Below are 11,948 nucleotides of genomic sequence, written 5' to 3' on the forward strand. Positions count from 1 at the left end.
ATGAACTCCATCCACTCCGGATCTCCGACCGACCCCTGCCCTCACCACGTCTTCAACAAGGCCGACGCTGTCATCGCACCCCACCTGCGGGACATCATCAACACCTCCTTCGACACCGCTACCTTCCCGGAGAGCTGGAAGCACGCCGAACTCAGCGCCCTACTCAAGAAGCCATCAGCCGACCCCACCGACCTCAAGAACTACAGCACCATCTCGCTGCTCCCGTTTCCTGCAAAAGTCATCGAGAAGACCGTCAACAAGCAGCTGGCCGCCTTCCTCGAGACAAACGGATCCCTCGACCCCTCGCAGTCTGGCTTCCGGTCCAACCACAGCACCGAGACCCCCTGATCGCAGCCACCGATGACATCCGAGCCCTGCTCGACAACGGAGAAACAGCGGCCCTCATCCTCCTAGACCTCTCCGCGGCCTTCGACACTGTCTGCCACCATACCCTAGTACAGTGCCTCAGCAACGTCGGAGTCCAGGAGAAGGCACTGGAGTGGATCATCTCCTTCCTCGCCGGAAGGACACAGAGAGTCCGCCTCCCTCCGTTCAGATCGGAAGCCACCGAAGTCATCTGCGGCGTTCCTCAAGGCTCCTCGATCATTCCAACCCTCTTCAACGTCTACATGGGCCCCCTCGCAGACATCGCACGCCAGCACAACCTCAACATCATTTCCATCGCCGACGACACCCAGCTGATCCTCTCCCTCACCAACGACCCCGCAACCGCCAGAATCAACCTACACGAAGGGATGAAAGAGGTAGCCGAATGGATGAAGAACAGCCGCCTGAAACTGAACTCAGACAAGACGGGAGTCCTCATCCTAGGATCCTCACCCTCCGCCTGGGACGATTCCTGGTGGGCCCCCACCCTGGGCAGCGCACCCCAACCAACAGACCACGCACGCAACCTGGGCTTCATCCTGGACTCCTCCCTCTCCATGACCAGACAAGTCAACGCCGTCTCCTCGTCGTGCTTCAACATCCTGCGCATGCTACGTAAGATCTTCCGGTGGATCCCCACCGAGACCAGGAAGACGGTCACCCAGGCCCTCGTCACCAGCCGTCTGGACTACGGCAACTCCCTCTACGCCGGAACCACCGCCAAGCTCCAGAAGAGACTCCAGCGGATCCAGAACGCCTCAGCACGTCTCATCCTAGACATCCCCCGTCGCAGCCACATCTCCGGACACCTGAGAGACCTGCACTGGCTCCCGGTCAACAAGAGAATCACCTTCCGACTTCTCACCCACGCACACACAGCCCTACACAACCAAGGCCCGGGATACCTCAACAGCCGCCTCAACTTCTACGCTCCCAAACGCCAGCTTCGATCGACCGGCCATGCCCTCGCCGCCGTCACCCGCATCCGAAGAGCCACCACAGGAGGACGGTCCTTCTCCTACCTCGCCGCCAAGACATGGAACTCCCTACCGACACACCTCCGCCTGACCCAGGACCACCTCGCCTTTAGGAAGCAACTCAAGACCTGGCTGTTCGAGCAGTAGCGGACCCCCCTTCCCTAGCGCCTTGAGACCCTTTGGGTGAGTAGTGCGCTATACAAATGCTGTGATTGATTGATTGATTGATTTGATGAAAGTTTTGTATTTAGCTTCTAATTTTCAGAAGCGGTTTAGCATGTGTTGATTTTATTGCTATTTAGTACTATCTCAGGTATAAGGTGTTTTAAACGTTTTGGATTACAGTGTTATAGATTTATTCAGGAATGGATTTGGGATTGTTATATTTTCATGGTAGAGATAAAAAAAAATTGTCTTACCACGTTTTTTTTAGCTCGTTAAGGCGCTCACGCGCAAGTCTCGTTTGAATAGCTGTGCGCGTGTTCTGATGATTGCAAGGGGCGCGTGGAGTTGTACCCTTATCGCGCCCCTCCTTTAGAATGCTGTTTCTTCAAATAACAGGCTTGAGCGTAATCATGCAGGAGCGTGGTTGAGTCTGTGAGGTCACAGACAGAGTTTGCATGCTCATTGGCCGCTAAAATCACGCATGAGTTCAGCGGCCATTTTGGCTTGGGCTGAATTCAATTAATTTAGCAGCATATTGCATAATATTGTTTGTATATAGAACGATTTTAAAAAAAAACAATATCAGAGGAGTGTATGTGATCAGCTGTTTTTTGTCAGAGCTTGGTTAGGTTTTAAGGTATTGAGGTTTTAATTCTGAATTAAAGAGGATAGAAATGAGTTCAGAGGAGGCTAGTGTATCTCAACAAGTGGTTGAGGGAAGAGTTAGTGAAGAGAACCTTAGGAGGTTAATTCAGTCTGAGGTGAAGAGCTCTATAAGGGAAGTTATACAGATTGTTATGGATACAAAATAAAAGGATAATAGGTCTGAAGAGGATTTTTGGTCTTTTTCAGAGGAGGAGGATGACATTAGAGATAAGAAAGGATCTAAAAGAGTTAAGAAAACAAAACACATGAATAAGGAAGGGAAAGATGGATTTAATTCCAAGAAAAAGAGTGGTATCCTTGGCGGTACGCAAGAGAAAGATGTCCTTGGCGGTACAAAAGCTGACTCAGATGATGAGTATATTATGGATGTGTATGAGAGGAATGAAAAAAGAGACAATAAATTATTTGACGAATATGTTTTAGACGTAGATCAAAATGATGATCTCAATGATGATATTAAGAATGACCAGCCTTCTTCCTCTATAGTTATTTTGAAAGATCCTCCTGGCGGGGAAATGATTAATCCTCATGAAATAAGGCACCCGAGAAGTGTTGCACAATGTATTAAACATTGGATAAGAAAACCTCTGGATAAAGAGGTGAGGAGTGTTTTGAGAGATGAATGCTCAAGACCTCAGATAGACAACAAGGTGTGCCAAACTCCAAATCTAGATCCAGATTTAATTTTGTATATTTTTAAATTGGGAAAGGATCCAAGTAAGGGATTGGAGCGTTCATGAAAAATCTGTCAAGATCGTTTACTGGATTTTTCGGGACCTTTAGGAAAGATTTTAGATATGACAGAAGAGGTTTATATAAACGGAGAACAGGTGGATGTACAATTATTACGCGGATTGAGTCAGGGAGCCTTGGTTTTGTTAGGGAATGCAAACTCAGGGTTGTTGGCAGAGAGATGTAAGACAGTACTGTTGAAGATCAATCCAAAATTAGCGGATTTGGCAATAAAGGAGCATTGTGAGGATGCAAAAAGCTTATTGTTTGGGGAAGGCTTTGTTAAGAGCATAGGTAAACATGTAGCTACTTTTACTGCGCTTGATAGGGCACAAACAAACATGAGGTAGGTATTTGGTGTTTTTGGAAGGGCCAGTAGACAGGAACCGTATGCTGGTCGAGGACTTAAAAGGTCCCAATTTAATTCACAATACAAATATGCAAATAGAGGATCAGGTAGGGGTTTCCAAGGATCCTCGACTTTTTTCCCCCAAAGAGGAAGATTCCAAAGATCTAGAGGGGGAAGAGGAAGAAGGCATTCAAATCAAGGAGCAAGAGGTGAGTATGCTGACTATTTGTGGTTCTTCCCTCAGAAAAGTAGGAGGCCGTTTGCGGTTTTATGCAGATGCATGGAAATGTTTACGCGGGATCCTTGGGTTTTAAATTAAATTTGGGGGTTCGAAAAAGATTTTGTGGAAGAACCTTTACAAAGTATAGAACCAAAGGAGTTAGTGTTTTGCAAAGAACAGATGGAGATTGTAGATTTGGAAGTGAAAGAGATGTTGGAAAAAGAAGCAATTTGCATGATAGAAGAAAACTTAAGATTTTACGTGAGCACTTTATTTTTGGTGGAAAAGAAAGTAAAAGGTTAGAGACCTGTGATAAATTTAATAAGTCTGAACCATTCATTAGTTTACAGGCATTTCAAAATGGAGGGGATTCACCTTCTAAGGGACATGTTGCAATCAGGAGGTTGGTGAAACTGGATTTAAAGGATGCCTATTTCACTGTTCCAATGAAGGAGTGCAGACAGAAATATATTCAATTCAGATGGAGAGGTCAATTATACCAATTCCTTTGTCTACCTTTTGGTCTATCTTCGGCTCCTTGGTGTAATGAGAGTAGTTGTGTCCTTTTTCAGGTAGAAAGGTTTCCGATTGTTTATTTAGATGACATTTTGTTGATGTAGCAAGAGGCAAAGGAATTAAGGGCTCAGCTCGAATTTGTAGTAGACATGCTAGAGAAATTAGGTTTCTTAATAAACCAGAAGAAATCAGTTTTTGTACCAGCTCAGAATTTGGATTTTCTTTGCTTCACGATAGACACAAAGGAAGAGGTTTTGAGGTTGCCTATGAAGAAAGTAAAGATGATAAAAAAGGAGGTCTTGAGGGCTCAAAAGAGACTGTCTTTGAGAGAGGCAAGGATTCTAGGTTTGTTTTCTTTGTCTATTCAAGCGATTTTCCCAGGTCCCCTGCATTATCGAGCTAACATTTCAGCTGTAGCATATATAAACCGTATGGGAGGTTGCAGATCAAAGGATCTTTCGGATGTAGCGAAAGTGTTGATGTTTTGTCTGAAGAACAAGATAGCGCTGAGAGCAGAGGCTCTTTTGAGTGTAAAGAATGTGGTATCGGATTTGAATTCCAGACAAGTGAGGGATTTCAGCAATTGGATGTTGGGAAAGGAGTATTTCAGGAAAATTCAGATGGTTTCGGGTCCATTGGAAGTGGATCTGTTTGCGACGCGATTGACTCAGCAATTGAAGAAGTTTTACAGCCGGATGCCAGATCCAGAAGCTCTGTCTACGGACGCTTTTCAAAAGACATTGTTGAACTTGAAGAGTTGCGCATTTCCTCCATTTGCAATGATAGAGAGGGTATTATTGAAAGTGAAGAGAGAAAGATGTCACTTAGTTCTGGTCACTCCCTTTTGGGTTTCTCAGGCTTGGTTTCCGGTGTGGTTCTGAGAATTATGAACCCTGCTATAATGTGGTACCGAAGCCCAACACTCGTGTCAGAAAATATCATCGTACCATGACGAATTTGGTATTGGCAGACCGGTAATGATTAGGACATTATAACTGTGCATTTGCGTCGCGATTGAGTGACGAGAACACCCCTAAATCATACTTCTTGTCTTGAACCCTCGGGTTCCATTTTGTGAGCGGCATCCATCTTGTGGTTGCCCTTACATAGTCAATTGACCAAGGCCGAATTCGAGCTGAAGGGACACGTCCACCTTTCCTGACTCCTCTGTGACCTGGGCGAGCTGCCTCCACTGCCTCCAGCCAAACCTGTTCGGGCAGTCCCCGACCCAGTGGCCGAGCAAGATTAGCATCAAGGCACAACATGTCATAAACCATTTACCGCATAAAACCACGCTTTATCATACACACACCTGTCCCTGTTTCTTCTTTATGGCTAGTTTTACAAAGAGGAGGTGCCCGATTTTATTGGGGTTTCATCGATATCTGATGGAAGTTCTGGGCCTGGCCGGGTAATCTATCACGAACTGGACAAACGAAAATATGGACTTGCCATCATGACTTTGCTTTTTCTTTATTGTGAAAATATGTTTATGGTCGAATTGTAAAACCAAGAATTTTGCCTGAAGTGTATTATTGTGTATAAAAAGAGAAGGCTGGCTCTGTAAAAACGAGCAGTCTCCTGAGAATATACACACCGTGTTGTTGTACTTCTAAGACGCTTGTTACTTGGTTGCAGCCAATAAATTCTATCTTTGACTTCACCTAGAAGACTCGTGTTTCTGTGGTCTGAATCAGGAAAGTACTCGAGGTCTTTGGGTGTTGCCCCTGACACCGCTGGGTTACCGGATCAGTACCGGTTCTGAAAAACCCAGTACCTCAGTTGGCGCCCAATGTGGGGCGGTATCAGCGGTACCGGTCCAAGCCAGAGGTTCGTGAGGAGCTTCGTGTAAAAATTCCAGAGGACGGCCAGCCACTTCAGCGACCCCTGTATGTCGACGTGGTTTCGAAGGTCTTTGCTGCGAGGTTCCCCGCGTCCCGACGGCTACGAAGGACTGCTGCCCTGACTATCGCCCTGATTTGGACCCTTGATGTTTGGTAGAGCGAAACGATAGACGAGTCTTCTGGTGACATCATCGATACCTCAGTTAAGTATAAGTGGAGCGTCTCCCAGTCCTTAGTTTGTTTGGTGTCCCCTTTTGGGACCACTTTGATTTGGAACTTGCAAGCGCCAAAACCGAAGGACTCGTGTATTCACGAGAATATCGTAACCGATAATCCTTTGAAGTTTGAAGCTAGACTAAAGAGCAAAGATGCCTGGTCTTAGCAGACTTGGAAATTTGTTTTGTCTTGGTTGTAATAATAGGGACTCCCAACTGGAGGACTCGTGTCCGGTTCCTCCGATTGGAACTCCAACCTATGAATTATATGTGAAACATGGAGTAGGCCCCATCACATACAATGAAGTGTGGATAAAATACACCAGAAAGGATGGTGTTTTAAAATGGCCCCAATATGGTAGCTTTGATACAGAAATCCTGGATAACCTCGAAGTTAAACTTTTTAAGAAGAAAGCCCGGCCGGCAATGTTCGACTCTTTCCGCCTATGGCGTAAGGAGGCCAAACAAAAGGAAATTAAATTAGCAAAGAAAAATAAGAGAGAAAGGGGTATCTCAATAATGCAAGCTGCTATGCAGTATAAAGACAATGAAGAAGAACAGATGAGTGAGCAGTTGCACAGGCAACGTAAAATGGTAATAGATAAATGCTACCCAGTTTTGCCGCATCTTCAGCAAGAAGCAGCAAAAGAGCTTGAAAAAGATCCCCTAATGTCGCATTTGTTAAGTTCACCACCCCCCTATGCGCAAAATACTACAGCACCTCCACAACCTTTAGTTGTGCAACCCATGGTTGTTATTCCTCCTGCTCCTCCACAGCACCCACCAGCTACTCTTCAGCTGGCTCCTGTTCCTCCGGTGCAGCCTCCCCAAAGGCCACCGGCCTTTACACCTGCTCTTCCTATACTTCCTACAACTCTAACTACTGTATCGACTACCACTCCTGGTACTCCTCCTGACACTGCCTCTGCATCTGCCTCATCTCACCCTGCCTTCCCACTTGTCTTTTCCTCGACTTCTCCGTCTGTCCGCCAGAGAGTGGCAAGCACTGTTTCTAGTCTTCTATATCCTTTGTTTGGAGCGACAAGCCCGACTCGTGCCCCTGAACACAAGCAGTTGCGTAGTCAACAGCCTGATTCTAGGGAAAAAGAGACGTTAAGCCATTTGGCACATATATGGGTGACTAACCCGACAATATATGATCTAGAATCTGTTATGGATGTTTTCCATCAGTGGGAAGCATCAAAGCAGAGGTACGTTTTTGAGAAAATGTGTGTTTTTCTATGCGAAGATTTAGAAGAAAATGATTTGGACTCTAATCCGCCTGAGTTGAACCATGTACGGTTCGAATTTTCAAAAGGTACAATTGTGTGTTCAGATGTTAGGAAAGCCGTTGCGACGTTGTTATCACTTAGGACTGAAGGTGTTTCCAAGTCGTTGTTTGATTATGATTCCTCTGTCAAGAGAAAGGTAAGACAATATCCCATGAGAGAGGTTCCCCCAGTTTGGACGGAAGGGGACGCAAATGCTGTTCCCGCCGTTTTGCCACATTTTCAGCGTGTGTGGGTACACGTCCCATGGAAGCGAGCTGAAGTCTTGGCCCTTAAACAGACATTGCCTGATCCCCGTAAAAATCCTGCAGGATATTATAAGGAGTTAGCACAGACTGCAAGCTCCTGTATCATGAATTTAGCCGACGTAGACATGTTGTTTGGAAATGTTGTTCCACAGCCTTTATGGGGAAAGATTCGTCATACGGATCATGATCAAGAGCTAGGCGACACATGGGTGAATATTGCCGCTGCTGATGCTAGACAAGTTGGTGGTGCTAAACCTGAGCCTTTAATAGCAGAACTCCCTGGTAGAATTATTACGTATATGAAGACTTTGATGCCCGAATTGCGTGTAAATTGGGATAAGTTGTCTGCATATAAGCAGAAGAAAGATGAAACGGTGTCCGATTTCTTCATCAGGTTTGAAGAAACGTTTGCCGACCACAGTGGTCAGGATATGAGCACAGAAGGTGGTCAGTGACTGTTCGTCGATAAATTCGTGCACAATCTGCTTCCAGAGTTGTGTAAGAAATTGAAGGATTCAGAGAGTTCATGGGCAGTTTCCTGTTCAGCACAGATATTGGCTACTGCGCAATATTATGAAAACGGAGACAAAGATGAGAAAGATAGAGCAGAAAAGAAAACTAAAGAGTTGAAAACGAAGGTCCTGTTACAGCAAGCATACCCGCCACGTGGTGGTAGTGGCCAGAATAATGGCGGTCAGAATAACTATCAGAATAATTATCAGCAACCTCCACAGTTTCAAAAGCCAAGAATAGAGTATACTCAGCCACGCGTTCCTGTGGGTCCCAATCAGTGTTCATATTGCAAGGAAGAGGGTCATTTTAAGTATAGCTGCCCTATCCTGTTACAGCGCGCAAATGGTGTGTCAAACACAAGAGGTAGAGGTGTCCAGCAAACACCTAGAGGTAGAGGACGTGGAAACGTCCATCAGAATGCACGCTCCTTTCCGCCTCTGGATTCTATGAATAAGTTTGATCAGCAGAATAACGCATCTGGTAGGACAGCTCAATACTATGCTGATGATTACTATGCAGAAGATGAGTATATGGAAGGTAATGATTGCTAGGACAGCCATAGACAAAGAGAGGGAGTTGTTTCAGTTCCAGTAGATCAGAGTGGACCATACGTTGAGGTGATTACATCAGGTGTGTCAGAACCTTTTCTGTTGGATACTGGTGCTACAAAGAGTTCTATGATGCACTCAAAACTCCCTGGCGCACCTTTGTCTGGCGAAATGAATGTTTCTGTAGGTTTTTCTGGCGCCCCGGTTAGGAACCCGATTTCATGTCCTATGTCCCTGTCCGTTGGTCCTTGTGAATTCGAAGCACCCCTTATTCTAACAACAGGTTGTGGTGAAAACTTGTTGGGATTGGACCTGGTAAAAAGATTGTATGCGACTTTATACTGTTCTCCTTCGGGAGTACAACTTACACTAGGTAAGAAAGTGGTTTCTCCAATGTATTTGTCGAGGGATAAAATTCCAACAGAATTGCTGTCTCTACCTGATATTCTTTGGGCTACTGGTCCTAACGATGTGTGTCTCTTGGAATATGGGCCGGGATGCCCGCCACCCCTCCCAACATCAATTCCCCATGGGAGGAGACAGACACAGGTTTGAACTTTTGGAAGGCGGGGGGGAGTTACCCCCCCGGCCGTATTTATTAAAATATGAAACAAAATTTAAAACTTTAAATTAAAACGTTTCATGAATCATGTACAATTTTATCTTCCATTACATTTTGATGAAGACAAGTTCTTGGCTAACCTTAACAAATCTCTAATACAAAGGTTTCCTAGCCGAGTCTAGCATCCTGAAAATGCATAACATTCTAAAATAAAATTGTACATCCTAGCATTAAGGGCCAACGGCAAGGTCTTAACCGGTGTCAGATCCCTACTACCAAATTCCCGCCCTCAACGGTGTGAGTGGCGCATGTGCAGAGGACTTTACCCTCGCAGCCAACTGTAACTTCCCTTGTCGTAGGGGCCCCCTTTCACTCAACGCCATCTTAAGGTCGTCCGAGTTCTCGTGCGAGGTATCCGTAAGATGGACAGCGTGGACTCCCCCCCTTCCCCACACTCTCTTCCGCCGGAGCGGATATCCGGCCCCCGGGAAATTCGTAGGAGGGGCATATAGCCATCTTCCCCTGGGAGGGGCCTATGGCCGTCTCCCCCTAGGCTACCCATCCGTAGTGGGTGCCGCCCCCCCGTGGGAGGGGCCAATGGCCACCTTCCCCCGGGCGCTCCCATCCATACTGGGTGGCGCCCCCCCTAGGGACCTTGAAATCACTGCTCACCGATCATGATGACCTTACCGCCCGACCAAAATAAATACGACAGTTGTTTTACCTACTAAGGAAAGAAAATACGCCTAATCTGTAACAGCTTGCAATTCACCAACTTTGACATTGCTAAAAAGGGAAAAAAGTCCTAAAGCACAAGACAATTTTTATTATTTAATCCATTCCTCTACGTTTCTACAAAGGAGAAAAAGGCCTACAAGCATCTATTCAATCAAGGGCATACATCCATGATGCAAAATGACTGTATCTTTTTATTACATTCGAATAATCACCAACCATTATTTATTCCACAAACATTGCAAAAAAGAGGCTAGTGGGTGGGTGTTCAAAATTGCAGCTTGTTCCCTCGAGGGCTCACGAGCGACGAGTGGTGCAGCCTTCAGAGCACTGGAACAAGAGGAAGCTTCATTGGATTCCTGCTCTATTTATCCATCTGCGGGAGGGCGGGGGCCCGCCTCAGGTACGCCCATCCGTGCGCGGACTTCCGGGCGGGTGTTTAGGACAACCTTTTCTGGGCGGGAGGGGCGTGCTCCGGCAATGCGCTTCGGGCATACCAGCCAGGACACGCCCCCCGCCCACAATGGTTCCCGGGGGATCGGGGCACCCATCCATACGTTCGGGGGGACCGAGTGGTCTTCCCTTTCCAATACCACCATATGTTGTGACATTGAAAGCTAATGTTAGGATGCCACGAATTCCCCAATACAAAATTTCTAGTGAAGGTGAAAAGGCGCTGTCAGCGATCATTTATGATTTGATTGAAAAAGATGTGATTGAAGAGACAAGAGGCAACGTTTGCAACAGTCCTGTTCTGCCTGTTTTGAAACGAACTGACCCGTCCCAGCCACCTGTGTACAGATTTGTGATTGACCTTAGAGAGGTGAATAAAATAGTAGTGCCACAATTTCCGGTTGTTCCTGACATTACTGCCCTATTGACTATGATTCCAGCCTCTGCAGCATGGTTTTCGGTGATTGACTTGAAGAATGCCTTTTTCAGCATCCCAATTGCTGAGGAAAGCAGGGACATTTTTGGCTTTAGTTTAGGAGGACGAAGCTTCCGCTTTAAACGCGCTCCTCAGGGCTACTGTGAAAGTCCATCAATATATAGTTAAGCTCTAAAAACGCAGCTTGATACGATTGTTTTTCCTGAAGGCGCTACACTCATTCAGTATGTTGATGACTTGCTTATTGCCGCAGATTCTGAGGAAATATGTAAAGAAGCCACATTGTCATTGTTGCGCCATTTGTGTGACCTGCATCACAAAGTGTCCCTGTTTAAATTACAATATTGTCGACAAGAAGTGACCTACTTAGGTCATCTCTTATCGAAGGAGGGAAGGAAACTGACCCCAGAAAGAATCCAGGCAATAGCAAAATTAAGTGTGCCAGAGAGAAGTGCTTGCTTTCTTGGGCATTACGTCGTACTGTAGGCAGTGGATTCCGAATTTTTCTCTACTGGCCAAACCATTGGTGGCATTAACATGTAAAGATACACCCAATCCCGTGCCTTGGTCCGAAGAGTGTCAGAAAAGTTTTTCTGAATTGCGCACAGCATTATGTTCGGCTCCTGTGTTGGGCACCCCCAACTACAGTAAGCCCTTTACATTATATGTCCATGAGCAAGAAGGTTGTGCATTATCAGTGTTGACACAGTTGTTTGGAGACAAGCAGCGTCCATGTGCATATTTTTCGTCGACTTTGGATCCGGTAGCTAGGGCGTGGCCGAGTTGTCTAAGAGCCACAGCCGCAGCAGCTGTTTCTATCCGACAGTCTGCTGGTTTAGTGATGAATAACACGTTAGTGGTTATGGTTCCACATGCAGTGGACACGTTATTGAACAGAACCAAGACACAGCACTTAACTAGTGCTCGATTGTCTGGTTACGAACTAACTTTGTTAGCAAGCCATGTGCACATCAAAAGATGTAGCACATTAAACCCAACACGAGGGAACCTACTCAGATTCACCAAGATGCACAGCCACATATCCGAATGAATCAAATTAATTAAATTCAGATAGTTTGATCCTCTGTTTATC

The 11,948-nt window shown here is 46.0% G+C and overlaps 1 protein-coding gene across 1 annotated transcript; it reads left to right on the top strand.

Annotated features, from left to right (window-relative positions):
- The first annotated feature begins 6,224 nt into the window (after positions 1 to 6,224).
- On the top strand, positions 6,225 to 8,672 carry LOC147724716 (uncharacterized). The gene is given in 1 exon segment (XM_086967049.1): positions 6,225 to 8,672. A coding segment is annotated over 1 exon segment (2,448 nt).
- The last annotated feature ends 3,276 nt before the right edge of the window (positions 8,673 to 11,948 follow it).

This window comes from Lissotriton vulgaris, chromosome 4_1 (assembly GCF_964263255.1).
Source record: "Lissotriton vulgaris chromosome 4_1, aLisVul1.2, whole genome shotgun sequence".
In the NCBI taxonomy this organism is placed as follows: Eukaryota; Metazoa; Chordata; class Amphibia; order Caudata; family Salamandridae; genus Lissotriton; species Lissotriton vulgaris.